The 18,918-nt window shown below is 45.6% G+C and overlaps 2 protein-coding genes across 4 annotated transcripts in view; both read left to right on the top strand.

Annotated features, from left to right (window-relative positions):
- ALDH2 (aldehyde dehydrogenase 2 family member) overlaps positions 1–1,020 on the top strand; it is a 32,714-nt gene extending 31,694 nt beyond the window's left edge. The window contains exon 13 of the mRNA XM_081017438.1: positions 451–1,020. Within this exon, the coding sequence (XP_080873564.1) occupies positions 451–483 (33 nt within the window). The 3' untranslated portion in view covers positions 484–1,020. The remainder of the gene's footprint in view (positions 1–450) is intronic.
- A 3,677-nt stretch (positions 1,021–4,697) lies between these two features.
- MAPKAPK5 (MAPK activated protein kinase 5) overlaps positions 4,698–18,918 on the top strand; it is a 29,528-nt gene continuing 15,307 nt past the window's right edge. The window contains exons 1-7 of one of the 3 annotated variants that reach the window (XM_081017444.1): positions 4,698–4,841; positions 8,615–8,688; positions 9,454–9,529; positions 11,272–11,369; positions 12,185–12,297; positions 16,599–16,684; positions 17,571–17,666. In XM_081017444.1, coding sequence (XP_080873570.1) covers positions 4,806–4,841; positions 8,615–8,688; positions 9,454–9,529; positions 11,272–11,369; positions 12,185–12,297; positions 16,599–16,684; positions 17,571–17,666 — 579 coding nt within the window. In that variant the 5' untranslated portion in view covers positions 4,698–4,805. Of the gene's footprint in view, positions 4,842–8,614; positions 8,689–9,453; positions 9,530–11,271; positions 11,370–12,184; positions 12,298–16,594; positions 16,685–17,570; positions 17,667–18,918 lie in introns of all 3 variants that reach the window. The other 2 variants (XM_081017443.1, XM_081017445.1) reach the window with 2 other exon arrangements.

The raw sequence follows: 18,918 nt of genomic DNA, 5'->3' as shown, positions 1-18,918 counted from the left end.
AGTCAATTTAAAGAGTTGAAGTGGCAAGCAGTTGTCCCAGTATCCCACAACTTGAGCAACAGAATTAGGAGACGTATACAGTGCTACTTCAATAAGCCAAGTGGATCAGGCACCGGGCTATAGTCTTGAAAGCAGTGAAATTTGAGTATTGCTCTGTCCAATGCTAGTGGAAGCCTCCAGCCAATTCTGTTGTAAATGGGAAACTGTAGGGTTTGATTAATCCAGCACAATATTATGTAGACTGCATCCTGTTTTGAGGAAGGGCTGAAGCTCAATGGTAGAGGATGTGCTGTGCATGCAAAAGGTCCTAACAGCTTCCTAAGTTTCTGCTAAACTGTTTGAAACTGAATTGCATTAACAGGGTTGACATGGGTGTCATCTTGGGACTGATTGTCTTGTAGAGTGAGAGATGCAAAGTTGGCCAAGTCTAATGAACCATATTCTTTCTAGGTAACCATCAAAGTTCCACAGAAGAATTCTTAAAGGACATCAGCTGTATATCTGAAACCGTCGGTATAAGCTGCCATTCCTCTTGATAGCAGCATTTAAGCAGGATTGAAGTAGAGGAACCTCCTTCATGAAGAAAGCCTTCACCTCTACAAGCAACCTAAGATCATTTATTTCATATATTTTAAGAAAAATCTTTATTTACCTGCTTATATTTTACTTCACTTTTTTTCTGTACCAGGCACCCCTATATCTTAATGTTACACTAATGGATGCAGATATCCATTTGAACTTTAAGAATAATTTCTCAAACTGGTTTTTCAAACTGATTATATGGTACCCATTTATGGTAATCTGGAACGTATCTTGAGGTTTGTTTATAGGAGCAAATATCTAAGTAATGAGAACTTCCGTCCTTTCTCAATGTGTAACCTAAACAGAAACTGCCCCTTTTATATACGAGAGCTCTAAAACTGTCTGCTTATTTTGACAATCAATGCTGTGAAGCCAGCGCAGGCTGTGATTTCCCCCCCTGATCTTCTATCAAATACATAAAGAAAATTTCATAGTTGACATGCATTTGTTCAGTTGCTGACCATTTTTGGTTAAAACGGTTACCCTTTTCTCTTCGTGCAAATGGGGTAAGATGAAATAGAGAGAAAAGGATTTGTATAATAGAGGAAGGGACGCTCTTTGGTGGTTTTCTTCTTCTTCTTTTGAATTCTCAACATGCCAAGACTTTTTCTAGTGATTACAATAGAAACAAGAAAGATGGATGAGTGTTTTGAGCCACATTCAAACCATACATTTAAAGCACCATGCTACTACTATAAATAGTCATGCCTTTCCCTAAAGAATTATGGGAGCTGTAGTTTGTGATGGGTGCTGAGAGTTTTAGGACAACCCTATCCCCCCCAGAGAGCTACAGTTCCCAGAGTCCCCCGTTTAAACCACTCTGAGAATTCTAACTACATGGAGGGGGTGATAGGGGATCTCCTAACAATTCGCAGCACCCTTAAAAAATGGCAACTCAACTCCCAGGATTCTTTGGGGGAAACCATGAGTTTAAGGTGGTATCATAGTACTTTCAATGCCTGGTGTGAATGCAGCCTTAGAGTTCTTCACTAGTCAAGTGAAAAACATAGGGTTCAAATTCCATGCTCTCTCAGCAGCCACTTTCTTCGGGATTTGGTTTATTTTGGGTTGTCAACTGTCCATGGATATAGGATATATCCAACTGTCCATGGATATAGGACCTGCTGCAAGTCATCTGCAACCAAGGAACCTTAATTTTAATACTCTGAACGCTTTGAAAGTAGGGAGATTGTTGTGTAGACAATATGGTGACTGACAGTCTTTCCCATACAGAATGCAATTGGCTGAGAGGGACATTATTAAAGTGAGTGTGTAATTTAGCAGCAAGAGGCGTTGGCTTCTGCACACAAGACTTCAAGAACCACCGTTAGCCGATCCTATGGCTTCCTGGAAGTCCGCAAGCCAGGCATGCCAGCAATGCAAAGTTTCATATATCCACCGATTAAACAAATTCACAGAGCAAAATAATCTGTGTTGCCACATTATGTGGCAGCATGTTTCATATCCTTTATATCGAGGTGAGGAACATCAGGTTCAGGGACTGAACGTGGCCCTCCCAGCCTCTCTACATGGCCCTCAGGACTCCCATCAGGCTCCTTGAGTGCTTTTGTGTGGCTGGATGTGTCCTTTCCTGGTGCGCCGATCCCTTTTGCTTCTTTGCATGGATGGAGGAGGTGGAAGAGAGATAAAAGAAACCACTGACATGCATGGCTGGAATGCAGCGTAATGTCCAAGGGTAATAGTCACATACATTTTACCTTGAGCACTTTTGCCTTTAGCTTGAACTCATTCTCTAGCTGCTTAAACTTGCATAGCTAAAACTCCATCACCTACAAAAAGGAGCTAGCACCAGGGTTGGGGCATCATCAAGGTTTGCAGAAGTATGGGGGGAAATAAATACTTTCAGGAAGTGAACCATAGGGACAACACACAGCTTGGCCAAATGGGGACAGAGCAAAAAGTATGACTGGCTACATGATGCTGAACTGGGAGAAGAAGTAACAGAATCTGGGAGGGGAATAAAATGGCATATTGCCATAAAGGTCATGGCTGGCTCAACAGGAGCACTGCACACTACAGCATTTTGGTGCTGGTCTTATTTGTATTTTATATGCAGGTAAAGGTGTGGAACACAGTTTTGCAAGGAAATCCTTTATCCTTTTTTTGTATGCGCAGAGAATTTGGGCCTCACTTCCTGAGATGGTATCAAAATTAAAAGTACTTTTGCTGCTTATGTATGTTGAATGCACCACCAGGTAGTTTGGTAATATGCTTAAATAAACAAATGACGTTAGAGACCTGAAAGTTGGTACCTAAGAGCCTACCACAGCCCATTGGGCTTTTAACTTTTCTCCCTTAAAATTGGCACCAGAAGTCTCCCCCCACACTGTGGAAGCCAAACGTGCCTCAAAGCAGTCTGAAAAAAATCCAGAGGACAAACACTGGCATTTCTTATCTCCCCCACCCTTTACTGAGGATAAAACCCTTTTTTATTTGGTACCTATTCACTGATACAGGGGTAGTTAAAATGCTGCAATCCACAGGCACAAACGTGTGAAAGGAAATGATACACGGTTATGTTCGTGTAAAGAAGTGCTCAAAAACAATGTTTTTATTATGTCATTGTGGGTGCGTGTGTATAGAAATGTAGCCTTATGAGGCTTTGCCCTCGGGTGGGAAAAATATTGCGCCCGGGAAAGGGAAAATGGGAGTCAACAGACACTCAAGGAATAGTTTCGGAGAAAAGGCTTTTATTTCTACCATCCATGAACTGGTAGAAGGAACAAGTGTGATAGTTCACAAAAAGCATGCACGAAGTTCACAGTCATGTGCACAAGCATGTATACCCCTTTCCAGTTCCCTCCTCCTTTCTGCTCCTTTTCCAGGAGTCCTGCCCCATGAGTTCCTCTGAGCATGAACAGAAAGCTGTCTTGGGACTATTGGGACTCTTGGCAGGAAAGGGGAATGAGAGCAGTTCAGCATGTCCAAGAAGTTGCAACTGAATGAGATAAGATTCATTTCCCAGGCCTGCTATGAACAGAGCCTATTCATCAGCCTTTAAAAGTAACATTTTGCCTTTTGCCACAGCATCTTGTGAGAAGAGCAGAGAAAAGCTGTTTTGGATTTTTTTAGAAGACAAAAGGAGTTTTGGGCAGTTTTGAGGCCTGGTTGATTATTGAAGCCTGGGGTGATTTCACAGATAGGATTTGGGTATTCTGTCCCTTCAGTATGGTTAAGAACAGCGGGGTTACATTTGATTATTTTACATAGGTTTTAACTACGGATAGAGCTCCGCAGCCAAAATGGCCACCAGCCTCGCTTCCTTCTTTCTTCGCTTCTCTCCGGGAGCTTGACGATCTCCAAACATCGCGAGACTTCGCCTCGAAAAGCGGCGAGTGACCCAAACCGCCCCGTCAACCCACAAAGGGGCGTGTTCGAAAGGGGGCGGGGCGAAGTCGTGCCTAGGAAATCCCTCCCCTCTGCCGGCATCAAATTCCCTCCCCGCTTTTATTCCTACCCTCAGGTAACCCTGCACCGAAGCGCCATCAAAAAGCGACGCGAAAGAGAGGAAGGTCCCCGGGCCATAATAATAATAAAAAAACCCACACACTCTAAAAACATCTGTGAAGAAAGGCGGAAGGGCCTTTCACCTGCGACGTCGCGTCGCTGATGTGCAGCTCGTGATGCTTGACGCTGCCTATTTCACTCGCCTGATAAGTTTCCCCCCGCCGCGAAAGAGGCCCGTTTGGGATCGCTGCTCGCGCGAGCGAGACGGCGGGAGAGAGAGGGAGCTAGGCAGGCCCCGGCTCCGAACGCGACCCCGCTGGAGTTGCTCGGCAGATCAGGCGCGGCTGCCCTCGGCGGGGGCGAAGCGGTGGCAATGGCTGGTGGCTCCTTAGCCGGAGTCGAGCCTCGGCGCCTGAGGCGGAGCCCGGATTAGGGAAAGCTGAGGAGAAGGCGGCGGCGGCGGCACTAATTTCCTCCATCCCCTCATTTACCTCAGCCTCCCGGCCGTGAGGAAAGGCCTCTCGCGCCCTCTTCGCTTTCCTTCCCTGGCTGGGTGGGGATGAGGCGGCAGCCCGGCGGAGGAGGCGGTGGCGGAGGGGGCAGCGGCAGCGGCAGCAGCAGCGCCGGCAGCGGCGCGGGCGGCGACAACAACGACACCGACGACACCGACTTGGAGGGGCGGCCCCCCGCCTAGCCCGGCCCCGCTCCCCCTCCTTCCCCACAGGCTCCCCTCGCCGGGCCTGAAGCGGCGGAGGATGTCGGAGGAGCCTGACGCGGACAAGATGATCAAGGTAGCGGGGCCTGCGGGGCGGCCTTTATGGACGCCGCGCGGAGGGGTGGGCGAGGAGGAAGAGGAGGCCGCTTAATTGTTGAAGCCTGGGCGCAGTGCCTCTGAGCGTGTGCAGAGTTCGGACGGCAGCAGGGCCTGCACCCCCGGCCTCTTGGCAGATTCAAAACAGATACGAGAAAGTGTTTGTCCGTGCAGCGCTTGGCTGAACCGCGGAACTCGCGGGAGCCAGTGATGGCCATCAACTTGGATGGCTTGAAAAAAGGAGCCGTGGCAGATAACCCAGCCAGATGGGCGGGGTATAAATAATAAATTATTATTATTATTATTAGGCTGTCGATGGCTACTATGCTCTGCCTCCACAGTCAGAGGCAGTAAATGCTCAGGATTAACAGTTGCTGGGAACCACAGGAGCCGAGAGGGCTCTTGGTTTTGGCTCCTGCTTACGGGTTTCCCACAATAGGCATCTGTTTGGCTGCTATGGGAACAGGATGCTGAGCTAGATGGGCTCCTTGTGCCTTGATTCAGCAGGCTCTTTCTTACGTTCTTATCCTGGACCTTGGCAATCGTGCATCTCTTATATTTTTTATTTATTTATGGCAACCTTCCCTTCTAACCAGATGATGTTGGGCTCTCATAAAGCCAGGGCAGTAGTGGTCAGGAATGATGGGAGCTGTAGTCTCAACTACACCTGGAGGCTATACACTGGGGGAAGACTGACTTAATGGCATTTGTAGATTGCTTTGCGACATAAATTTCCCTGGGTGGCTTATAATAGGTAAGCTTAAACACAAATAGGCATCAAAAATAGACACAGGTACAACAAAAACAAAACTCTGCAGCTGCAAAGTTAAATGGATTTAAAAACGGAGGGCCACATGTTGTACTTTATTTTAAAAGCCTGTGCAAAGTGAATGCTTTTCCATTGGTGCTGAAATTATGGTCTTTTCTCAGACTAGCTTTCCTGGGAAATTTGTTCTACAACCAGGGTGCCTCTATGAAAAAGACCCTCTTCTTGATGGTTACTTAGAACTGTAGAATTGTAGAGTTAGAAGGGACTTCAAGGGTCTCACTTCATTTGACAGAGCACCCATTATTCATATATAATACCTACAAAGCAGCTAGAGTTTTCTAATCACTATACTTATACTTAGAAATATGAGACAGTCACTGCTCACTGGCTTACAATCTTAGTGGACACAATGCAAAACGAAAGAAGGGTACAGAGGAAAGAAGAAAGCAAGTGTTGAAGCAGCTGCTACTTCACTGGAGAATGGTTGGGGCCAGGTTGATCTCCCCCTTGCCATGATTCATGGCCAATAAGTCACATGTCCCACAGGTCTGGGCTTGTGGAGTACAGTGACTCAGAGAATAGTGAATTATTAAGCAGAAATGTGTTCCAGTGCTTACAAGTTTTGTTCTCTGTTAGGAATATGAGGATTAATTCAGGCAAAAGAAGCTGCCTTATACCGTATCTGACCAGTGGTCCATCTAGCTGACAGTGATGCTCCAGGATCTCCGATAGGAGTCTCCCAGCCCTATCTGAGATCCTAGGGATTGAACCCAGGATTTTTTGCATACTCTGTCACTGAGTAGTAGTAGTAGTAGTGTAGAGCCCTTTATATATACACAGCACTTAGCAGAGAATGAAAGAACATTTCTTTGTTACTATGGTGTTAGTATTATAGCTCCATTCACATGCACAGCATTCCCAAACAATGATTCTTATTATTGATTTTGTAAATTTACTAGGGTCTGTGGCCCAGCTCGCTTCACTTGCCAACCCCACCTACCACTGTGCTTGTAGGTCTGGGCCACCTCCCAGGCCACCCGCCCACTTGTTTGCTTCATCTCTTGTTCCCTCCTTCTCACCCTTTGAAACAGCAGTGATGGCCCAGCAGCTCTGAGGGCCCAATTTGACATTGTACTGTAGTTTGCAGTGCCCCCTGTGGGTGGCCACACAAACTGCAGCGTGGCAATGTTCTTAACTATTTATTATATGCAAGATATATTTCCATCAATATAAGATGACAGGTCTCTGCCTCAAGTGCTTACGATCTAAAATTGGATATTGGGGAGACAGCAGAGGGAGGAGGCAGGGGCAAATAGGAAAATGTTTGATTATTTGGGTTCAACATATTTAATTAAGTATTCAGTGTTCAATGGGGAGAGAAGTCTCTGCCCCAAGATGCTTGCGATAACATACACATGTATGCCTGCACAAGGGAGACTGTAGAGCAGGCATGGCCAAACTTGGCCCTCCAGCTGTTTTGGGACTGCAACTCGCATCATCCCTAGCTAACAGGACCAGTGGTCAGGGATGATGGGAATTGTAGTCCCAAAAACAGCTGGGGGGGCCCATCACTGCTGTAGAGGAGCAGGAAGGAAATGTTTATTGAGGTAAGAATATGTGGGTGTTGCTGTACACATACACTAAATTTGTACCCCTCTTTATAGTCCCAGGTGTGGTTAACCTTTGCCCCTCCAGACGTTGCTGAACTGCAACTCCCATCAACCTCAGTTAGCATTGCCAATTGCCACGGTTGATAGGAGTTGTAGTTCAGCAACATCCAGAGGGTGAAATTTCCCCAACACCTATTGTAGTTGGATGGCTTTAGAAATAGAAAATATCAATAAAAATGTAAAGAAGTTACGTATTAAAGACCAGGGGGTCTACAACAGCATTGGCATCTAACTGAAACAGAAGATCAGGATCTAAATGCCAGAGATTCTAAAATGCCTGTGAGTGTATAAAGGTGTCTAAGAGCAAGCTGGCTGTCAATCACACCATTCAAAGTTGGAATTAAGTCTTAGTAAAAACATGAACTGTACAAACTTGGCTGATGTCAGGTCTAATGAGCACATCCCCGGTAGGACTTACCCCATGAATCAGTTGTCAAGACCGAAAGCCCCTGCCTCCCCATAGCCATCTTAAGTCTCCTCTCCAGGGCTTTTTCCACGCAGTCGGAAACTGTGCCTGTGTGAAGCCTGCTGCTGCTTCGCCCATTTCAGCCCTCTTCTGGTTTGGGAGGAGGAGAGCTATTGCAGCAGTAGGGGGAGACACCTGTGACTCTTCACCAGCCTGACTCATCTTGGCCTCCCTTCTCCCACTCGTCTGCTGCAGCTTCTGATTCTGGACTTCTCTCTGTCACAAACTCTTGGTATCTGAAGAAGTGTGCATGCACACGAAAGCTCATACCAATAACAAACTTAGTTGGTCTCTAAGGTGCTACTGGAAGGAATTTTTTAAATTTTGTTTTGACTACGGCAGACCAATTGTAACTAGACTCTCCCAGTTGCCTCTTCAGCTTCTGGCACCTCCTCTTCCCACCTCCCTCTGGCCACTCGTTGTCCCACCCCCAATCCCTGGGCGCTTTGTTCCCCAGCTGGGCCTTCCTTCCACTTCTCTGCATCCAACCAGTCCATGACAAAGGTCATCACTTGGCAGCAAAAAGACATAATGCTGCCTGCCTGTGTTGCTGCCCTTCTCTCCTGCTGCCTCCCCCTTCCCAATTAATTATTATATATCCACATTTATTGTACATGTCTCATAAACAGCAAAATGCTAGAGTTACAGCTAAATAAGATCCAGCATATAAACTGAACAGAACAAATTGGTATTGTAGATTTGTGGATATGCTCTTTATATAATTACAATACTATTCGGTACTATATTACACTATATAGGATTTGCAGCTGGCATCACATAGGGCTCTGCCTGAGCTCTCCAAAGATGATGCTGTAGTTCCTTGTTTCTTCTTTTCCCTTTTGAAACAGGAAACTTCTATTTTAGAAGAATACCATATTAACTGGACTCAGAAGCTGGGAGCTGGTATCAGTGGTCCAGTAAGGTAAGAAGATGCATTTTGTTGCTGTGATTAAACTCTCAGGATAATAATGAAATACTGAATGCTTTAATTGTGCTGTGAGCAGAAATGGATATTCCTTCGCTCATTTCTTATTCGGTTTGTGTCAGAACAAAGTTATTTTGTAACACATCTTTAATGCTTTTATTTATTAGGCTTCTGTCCCACTATTGCATAAGGTTCCCATCCTCAATTTGCACATACATAACTCCAGCAGTTCACAGGACTCCTTTACAATTTTTTTAAAAAAAATAAATGCAGTAACATGCCATTCTCATATGTGTTTAATGACAGCAAAATGTGACTTTCAGACATGGTCACACACACCTCCAAATTGTTTTGGACTGCTTTTGTGCTCATGCGTAGGAGCATAAACCACCTTTTAATCCAGCTACTTAAGTAAGCTAGTTGTGGCTCCAGTAGCTCTTTTTCATTTTAGGAAGCATGAATGGGCCTGATCAGGCAGGGGTTATATTTGGGTTCTGACCAATCAAATGACTTTTCCTATGTTCATCAGGTGTGGAGAGATGCCGTGGCTTCCAGGCAGGATGTTGTGCCCTGTTCAAGGGATGTTTCCCAACACACTATGTCCAAACATTAATGTAGAAATAATGCAGGAGTCTAGATTGGGAAGGCTTTAGACTCTCTCTCTCTTTCTCTCTCTGTCTTCAAATGAGGAATTCATTCATATGTCGGTAGCTTCTTTATAACTTCCCCGCTAACCAAATGATTTTGCTGCTATCTGGACAGAGTCTGCATGAAAAAATCGTCTCAAGAACGGTTTGCACTGAAGATCCTTCTCGATCGCCCTAAAGCTAGAAATGAGGTATAGTCCACTCTTCTTGAAAAATGTTCTATAGATCTGTTGCTCCACTTGTGTGTTCTTCCCCTGCCCACTCAGTTATCCTAAAACAATTTATAGCACTAAGAAGCACTCCTTAACACACCCCATTAAATATATGTGGACGGTTGCTGTTTTATTTAGAGCCACTGTGATTTCCTAATTGTCTAATAATTTTCTGTCTATTTTCCATGTCAAATAAAACCAGCGTGGCTTACAATGTAAAATAAAGCATAATGCATAAAATATATATATATATATATATATATATATATATATATAACTATTACCCTGTGGGCATTTCACTTCCTTGGTGATGTTGGGCACAATATGAAGACATTTTTATCTGTCAGTGACTTTGGCAAGGGACAAGCTTGCTCCATCTTCCATGTGACTGCCCTTTAGATATTTGAAGATGGCTATCATATCTCCTCTCAGTCTGTTCTGTTCTAGGCTAAGCATACCCAGCTCCCTGAACCGTTCCTCATAAGACTTGGTTTCCAGACCCTTTATCACCCTTCTTAAAATTGTGGTGCCCATGTGTGTCTTATGCCCCAGAATCCCTCACTCCACACCTGAGGTTTGCTCTGGTTCTGCCTTTATGGCAGTAAGATTCCACACAGGAGGAAGCTTGATGAAATTGCTCTCCACCCGTACTGATGTTAGTGGTGGTTCTGGCTGGGCTGAGCTGAAAATCAACCCCCCACTCAGATCTGGAAGTGGAGCAGGCAATGATATCCAGCTTACGGGGTCGGGGCTGCTCCTGTCTCACGGTTTCCCCCATAGACTGTTACTCGTTGCTGGAATGTGGGTGAAATTTTGGAGGTGGTCCCAGATTTCTGACGAACCCACACATGGGTGCTCGTGGTGAGTTACTCAGAGGCATTTCTTTATTTCTTCAATTCCCCTTCGCTAACTCTGCTGCGTCAAGAAAGTTATTCAACCTTGCCCTGTTGACCCTTGAAACGCCTGCAGTTGGGATCAGCTTCCTTGAGCCCAGCTTTTGAGCACCTCACCAGAAGGAAGCAGGGGAGGCTGCTTAGCAGGCTGCTCTACATACTTCCCAGAGCAGATGGACCTCTTGGCAAACATTGCTTTGCTGTATCTACTTTGCTTGCCTGTTTGTAATCCTCCTTCTTTTTGCCTGCCTGACGTCTTCTGTAGACTTAGCCAGCCAGCCAGCACCCACGTGTGTCTTTCATTCCGCCAACCAGCCTTGATTGCCTTGTTGTTCCTCGGCACAATCGTGCTCCTTTGCCTCTGCCTGATTCTACCCTATACCCCAAGGCTCAGGCTAAGCATGGGCTTATCTTGGCTTTAAAAATACCGGCGCACATGCAAGGGCAGCCTTCCCCCAGCCTGCTGCCCTCCTGATGTAACGGAGTATAACTCCCTTCAGTCCCAGCCAGGATGGGAGCTCTTGTCCAAAACATCTGGAGGGCAGCAGGTTGGGGAAGGCTGATCAAGAACATGCCAGGCAGCCAGTATAAACTGGAAAAATAACTGAGCATGTGGCTGATGTGCTTCCCTCATTGCTAAACTAAGTTGATTCTCATGCGCTTAAGAATTAGAGGTAAGAACTTCAGGAGGGGCAGTGCTCCTCAAGCTGACCTTAATTCTGCCCGCAGGCAGAGGGGTATAAAAATGGGGTGGGGGAGAAGCAAAGAGACAGTTGCTAAGGCGGATGAGCATGGCTGCATTTTAACTTGTCTTCTCTTCTCCATCAGGTCCGGCTGCACATGATGTGTGCGACACATCCCAATATTGTCCAGATCATCGAAGTTTATGCGAACAGTGTGCAGTTCCCTCACGAGTCAAGTCCAAGGTAAGACTCTGGCAAGGTGGTTTGATTTCTGACTGCATCCTTTCTACAATCAGGCTTCGACGGCGTGGAATTCTGTGTGGAATTTAAAAACCGCCTTTTATCCAAAGCAAACTGCAACTGCCATATGTCTCGTGTCCCCCCCACCCCTTTCATAGTAGCGTGCCTTCCTTTCCATTGTGACAACTGTATTGTTCAGAATATGTCAACATTTTTCTTTCTTGCAGCTGGTCTCACTTCTTAGCCATTTGATTCCCACTGTTCAGGACATTGGGGTGTGTGCAGCATAGATAGCAGTCCTTTTTTGAGATAGCTGATGGGCTTTCCGCTTTCTTTTAAAAAAATAGTGCTCTTGTGAGGTAAGGCAAAGCATCTCAGATGCATCTTGGGTGCCATTAAGGCTGGCAGAACAGCAAAAGATCACAGGGCAGGATCTGCCAGGAGGTTCTCCGGCTCAAGCCTCACAGAAGTAAACAGGAGCTAGAGGTGTCTTGACTTGTCACTTGCCACAAGCTTGCACAAACAGCGGGCAAATGGTAGCATTAATGTGCATATTCCTTTGGAGAAAAATTCTTGCCCACGACGTGTTTGCTCCCCACTCTCCGGGAGCTTTCTCTTTCAATGATTCCCAGAAAAACAGATTCCGTGGAATTCCCAAATCCTAAACTGATCACCTTCTCTTTAATATTGAACTGGGCAATAGAGCCCAGTTGTCTCAGACCCCACCTTGGTTTGAAGTGTGGGGTGTTAGCTCTAGTTTTTATTAACGTTTTGACTTTTTTTTTTTCATTTAACGAACTGGAATACTTTTAAAACAGGGCTCGGCTCCTAATTGTAATGGAGATGATGGAAGGGGGAGAACTGTTTCACAGAATCAGCCAACATCGGCACTTTACTGAGAAGCAAGCAAGCCAAGTAACAAAGCAGGCAAGTTCTTAACTTAACCCCACCCACCCCCAACACCCACCCCGCCCTTGTCTAAGCGAAAAGCATGGGAGGAAACAGCCCATAAAATAACTGACAATTTTACCGGGAGGGCAAGCGGCAAGCTTTTTAAGAAAACAACCCTCTGATCTAATCAGAAGATTGCCTGCTTTGTTATGATCTCCTGGACAGCCTTTCTCTTTTTTGAGTTAAAACTGGAGGAACACTTCATCCTTTGCACTCCCAAAGTTTTTTTTTTTTAGGGTGTATGAGGACAAGAATTATTTTCCCTTAACAGAGCCCATCCAAATCTGCCTCTGCAGGTCCCTGTTCTGAAGAGGAGGTCTGCCCAGCACCAGTTTCTCGTGTAAAGACTGAGTGGGCTACCTCCTTTGGGTGGATGGGAGGTGATTTTGCAGTGTCAGGTTGGGCATATCACCTGCTTCCAGCAAAGGCTGATGGGAAGGCAGCAAGGCCTGAACAATGACTTGTCCAAGGATGTAGGAAGCAGCTTATTTTGCTGGCAGATGCTCTGAGCTCCAAGAAACATTGAATTTATTCTGTTGCAGCACGCAGTTTTGGGGATTTCTAGTCTATGCAGATAAAGAAATAAAGAATTTTCTTCTTAAATAAAGAAGAAAAATCACAGGGATAGGGTTAGATATTAATGAAATTCTTATCCGTGGGCACCTTTACTCAGGGTAAACTTAACATAGCTATGAATTCCCTGCTATCATAGCCGCTACAAAGCCTTTGAAGAAAGAGTGACGAAGTGTGTCATCAGCACAGGGTCCCCTAATTCAAGGCAGAAGCATGGTCTTGGGTCAGTTGAGACTCTTCCAGTTCTTCACATTCTGGAGATCCATGTAGGCCTACCCTAGTGAGCAGGCCAGTGTGCAGTTTGTGAGAGCAAGTCTTGAAACTCAAACCCCTGGACCTTTGTGAGATGTGGGCAGTCTCTGAGCAGTGGAAGAACTAGCTGTTTTTGGGTCCTATGAAGTATCCAAAGAGAGACAGCCCTTTCTTAGTACAGTCGTACCTTGGAAGTCGAACAGAATCCGTTCTGGAAGTCCGTTCGACTTCCAAAACATTCAGAAACCAAAGCACGGCCTCTGATTCACTGCAGGAACCTCCTGCAGCCAATCGGAAGCCCCATCGGATGTTCGGCTTCCAAAAGTAGGTCGCAAACCGGAACAGTCAATTCCGGGTTTGCGGTGTTCAAGAGCCAAAACGTTCGAGAACTAAGCTGTTCGAAAACCAAGGTATGACTGTAGTCTGGTCCTCAAGGGATAGCAGGCTGAGAAATACTGTAGCACAAAGCTGAATAAGTCAGTTTCCCTTCTGGGAACGAACATGTATTTTTTGTATTCATGTTTGACGTGGTTGCTTGTTCCTATCTCTTGTCATGATTTGTGTTGCTGGTCTTTTTTAAGGAATATGGTGTATGCCTTGGTGACAGGGTGACCTGCGTGTTCTGGCCCAGCACCTCTCCTCTCTACTTTTTTGGGGGTGTGGTGGGGGAGGTCTCTGGGTGCCTTGTCTCTTGTTCTAATGAAATGTTGCCCGTGAATCCACGTTTTGTTCTTTCTGTGTGTTTTCTGCTACGACTTTTTCATCGCAATGTAATTGCAATGCTTTGTTCTGATCTAACGCAAGTTAATTTCTTCAGGGAGAGTTCTTTCCAGAAAAGTAACTTGTTGGAGAAACATTAAATTCTAAGATTTGCAAAAAAAAAATATTGTTTTGTGTTTAAAATAATCCTGCTTGAGCAGAGTGCTGTTCATTGTGGATCTGGTAAAAGGCATCATTAAATTCGCCTCCACCTTGCATGTGATGTAGACTCACTAAAGAGTCTTGCTGGTAGATGGCCCAAGGGGATGGTTGTGAATGCTATAACATTTATATTTCCATCTAGTTCTATCCATTTTGACAGGCTGACAACTACTTTTAAAATACTGTTTCGAAATGATGTTTTCTTTTCAGAAACACAAGGTTAAATATATGTAGTTAGAATATTAATCCAGCTGGATTTAAGCATTTGGGCAAAGGATTTCTGCAATGCAGGCGGTTGGACTAGATGACTTGTGGTTCCTTCTAACTCTATGATCCTATGATTTCCTATGTGTACGTCCTGTTAATTTAGTGGGAGATAACTTTAATCATGGGGACACAGGTGGTGCTGTAGTGTAAACTACTGAGCCATGGGCTTGCCGATCAGAAGGTCGGCGGTTTGAATCCCCGCGGCGGGGTGAACTCCTGTTGTTTGGACCCAGCTCCTGCCCACCTAGCAGTTCGAAAGCACATCAAAGTGCAAGTAGATAAATAGGTACTGCTCCGGCGGGAAGGTAAACAGCATTTTCATGTGCTGTTCTGGTTTCCCCAGAAGCGGCTTAGTCATGCTGGCCACATGACCTGGAAAAACTGTCTGCGGACAGCTCCCTTGGCCAATAAAGCAAGATGAGCGCCGCAACCCCAGAGTCGTTCACGACTGGACTTAACTGTCAGGGGTCCTTTACCTTTACCTTTTTTAACTTTAATCATATATCCAGTTAGAATCTGTGGAAGTTAAAAATGCTTTACTTTGTCTGAATTGTTCCTTGCCTATCCTGAGGGTGTGGGGTGTTAGCTCAAGAGTGCCTGGTTTTATCCAAGGTTGGTTGTGAGTGGACAGAGAAGTATAAATGATGGTTTTTGTGTCAACTTTTAAAATTTCTAGTAATTCCCATTCCAGAGCCCATATATACAGCTTTTTCAAGTCCCACTCCATGCTTTTACCATTGGCAGCCTCAATTTTCAAAAAAGAATGCTGTGAAGAATTAGTGTGCCCACTGGCCTGCTACCTGTTATATTAATGAAAATATTTACATAATTTTCTCTTTCTTGGAGCTAATTGGGCATTTTAGCCTGACATATTCTGCGAAACAAATTGGCCACCTTTTGGTTTTTATTCTTTTTCATTTCAAAATATGCCCTTAACAAAATTAAAACTTTTAGCACTGAACGTAGGTGGAATGATCTTTGCTTTCAACTTGCACCTTTTAAATGGTGCCCTTAATCTTGCTCTGGTTCTAAGCGGCCTGCCATTCAAAAACAGTCATTGTGTTTCGTAGTAGACTTGTGGTTTGCTGTGGTTGCTGCGTGGTCAACAGTGGCTGGAGCTGCTGATTGGCCCCATAGCAAGTTGCAAACAAGGCAGTAAATCTTCTGTCACCTGCCTTCATCGTTTAAATCTTGCACGTAAACATCAGGGTTGAGCAGAACCTAATCACTTAATTACTTCAGAGATTCAGTTGGTCTGTTAACAGCAAATGAAGGGCCACTGTTGAGATACAATTGTACTATTGAAAATGTTTTTTAATAAGTCGGATTAACACTTTAGTTTTGGAAACTGAAAGCAATTAGCAACAAGCTGGGATGGGTGTGTGTGTCTTTCTCTTCACGTTTCCAGTTGACCCTGGGCAATTTCAAGCACAACTTTTCCAACTATTGCAAGGTGGGCTTTTGAGGTGTTCCCTCCTCTCCCCCACTGTGGCTCTGCAGGAACGCAAAGAGGTCCCTTCTCAGGTCTTCTGAGAAGATTAGGAAATGCTTGCTGCACTTTATCCAGCTTAAACACCCAGAGAGGTGAAAGCAGGAGTTGAAAACATTCCCCAAGGGCCCAGGCAGCAGGCCGCCTTAAGCCTGGTTTTGCATACCCTGCTTGCACCCTCCCTGACGGAACTCACTTGCCTCAAACCATGAGAATCTGTGTTGTAAAAACAGAAGGAACCTTTTGCTGTGTAGACGCTGCTTGCCTCAAGCTGGGATGGATGGCTTGATTGATAGAAGCAGCCTGCCAAGGCAGAAACAGCTGTTTGCTGGGTGTGTGCCTCTCCCCACCCCAGCCCCGGGAGTAAACGGCCCTCTTTGCCGTTTGCTCAGCGGTTTGTTTTGCCAGATCTCAGACAACCCTTTTGAAGAAATGCTCCACCTGGCCCTTAGCAGTGTGCTTTCAGGATCTGTCTTTATTCCCCACATGTATGCATAGTCTTCCAGTACATGCAGATGGGTAGGATGGGTGGTGGTGATCTGGTGGAGATTTGTGATCTCAGAACCAGACCACAGAGACTGAGCCAGACTCAAAAGTTGTGGTGCTGTGTCTCCATCCCAGATCTCCAGCTGCTTTTCCTTTGACCTCCTGAGCCATTCATTCTAAGGGACACCCTCTGTGGTGCTTCTGAGGGTATCTACTGTGCTCCTTTTCTTTTTTTAAGTGCAGATGCCATCGTGTTACTGTGTTTTGACTCCTTGTGCCCTCTTTCCAGATAGCTTTGGCTTTGCAACACTGTCATTCTTTAAACATTGCGCACCGAGACCTCAAGCCTGAGAACCTTCTTTTCAAGGATAATTCTTTGGTAAGATGGAGGTTTGCTACTTTGGGTGTTGTTAAATCAGCTATGCTGCTGGTTAGTTCAAATCAGAATGTGAAATGGCCACTCTCATTTTGCCCCAAGCTCACATTACCTGTTCCTCCAGTCAACAGCAGCCCTTTCTGTCCCTGGGCCCTGTATGAGTTTCCCCTTTACCCCTCTGTATCCTTGGCCCTTTTTTCCTAGGCCTCTTGCTGCCTCCCTCCATTATAACCATTTCCCAGCTCCCTAGTTAACGTATTTTTCGCTCTATAAGACGCACCAGACCATAAGGCGCACCTAGATTTTGGAGGTGGAAAACAAGAAAAAAAATATTCTGAATCCCAGAAGCCAGAACAGCAAGAGGGATCTGGCTTCTGGGATAGCCTCTGGCTGTTCTGGCTTCTGGAATAGCCGTGTGAAGTCTCTTCAGGGCAGCAGGATTAAGGCTCCCCCTGCCGGAAGAGGCTGCACACAGCTAAGGCAGAAGCCAGGAGAGGCGCTTCACTGAAGGGGCGCTGCGCAGCTCTCCCTCTCTGTGCAGCGCCATTCACTCCATAAGACTCACTCACATTTCCCCTTACTTTTTAGGAGGAAAAAAGTGTGTCTTATGGAGCGATAAATACGGTATTCTGTCCTCTCCCTTTCAGCCAGCAAACTCCTTGCCTCTTAGCTTCTTTATCCTGCCCCCCTTTCTTCCCATTCAGGATCACAGCCCTCAGCACCCGTGTGATCCCTGCCCCTCACCCCCCATTCTTACATAATTTCTCTCACAGTAGACGTGCTGTTTTGTCCACCTTCTGTTGCCGAGTGTGAAATGTGTGCACGAGGGGAAAGGGGTGAAATTGGGATTGAACCAGTCTCTCAGGTGTCCCTTGCTGCTTGCCTTTAGGATGCCCCAGTGAAGCTGTGTGACTTTGGATTTGCGAAGGTGGACCAGGGTGACCTGATGACACCGCAGTTCACTCCGTATTACGTAGCACCTCAGGTAAAGGATGGATTCCACCAAGAATGGTCCAGCTAGACCTCTTCTCTGGACATGGATAGAATTAACCTCTGTTGTCTGTGCTCTGGTAACCTTTAGGTTATATTACTGCAATGCATTATACGTGGGGCTGCTCTTGAAGATGATTGAAAACTGCTGCTGGCGTGGAATTTGGCAGCCAGGTTGCTCACTGGGGCAAGGCGGTTTGAGCATTTAACACTAATCCTGGCATGACTGCATTGGCTAACCGTTAATTTCCTGGCCCAATTCAAAGTGCTGCTTTTGATTTATAAAGCCTTATGTGGCTTAGGATCCTAGTACCACAAGGGCTAACCTATATGAGCTAACCTGGACCTGTGATCATCATCTGAGACTCTTCTCTGTGTGTCCCCTCCACAGGAGGTCTGCAGGATAGCGACATGAGAAAGGGCCTTTTCAGTCATGGCTCTCTCTTGTGGAATGCTTGCGCAAGGGAGGCTTTCTTTTCGGTACCAGGCAAAAACATTTCCACGAGGCCTTTGGTTTTTAATTATCTGTGGTCTCCATGAATGGGTGGGATGTTTTAATCCTGCTTTTAAAAATAAGCCTATCTTTTATATTTTTCCTTTGCTGGTTTTAATGTTTTTGTTTGCTTATTCTTAGAAGTTGCTTTGAGCTGCTTTTGTAGAAATGGTGACTAATAAGCTAAATAAATAATCATAATTGTAACATAGATCTTCCCAGTACAGTCAGACCTTGGTTCCCAAATGCCTCCATTATCGTACATTTCAGCTCCCAAATGCTGAAAACCCAGAAGTAAATGCTCCGGTTTTTGAACATTTTTTGGATCCCAAACATCCGACGTGACTTCCACTTAAGTGCAAGAAGCTCTTGCAACCAATTGGAAGCCGCGCCTCGGTCGTTGAACGTTTCGGAAGTCAAACGGTCTTCCAGAATCCGGATTACGTTCAACAACCGAGGATTGACTATACTCTGGCCTGAACTGAATGTCATCCCTTCCCAAATTTCTCTGATGCTTATATGCTGTAATGGAACATGAGTATGCACAGAACAGAGTAAGCACCATAAGAATCTTGCAGAGGCAGTCCCTTGGGCCTGGTTGCTGAAAATGAACCCCCCCCCCCATCCTAAACCTCCCTATCTGGGCCACAGGACTCTTCCTATGCCACACAGCTTCTCCATTGGCCATACCCATCACCAGCCCTGTTATGCACCCTCTCTGAGTGCTTCTGCCTGGCAGGAACATGCCCTTGAA

Source organism: Podarcis pityusensis (genome assembly GCF_964106645.2).
Source record: "Podarcis pityusensis genome assembly, chromosome: 8".
In the NCBI taxonomy this organism is placed as follows: Eukaryota; Metazoa; Chordata; class Lepidosauria; order Squamata; family Lacertidae; genus Podarcis; species Podarcis pityusensis.
The sequence above is the reverse complement of the archived record's forward strand: the minus strand, read 5'-3'. Positions and strand labels throughout refer to the sequence as shown.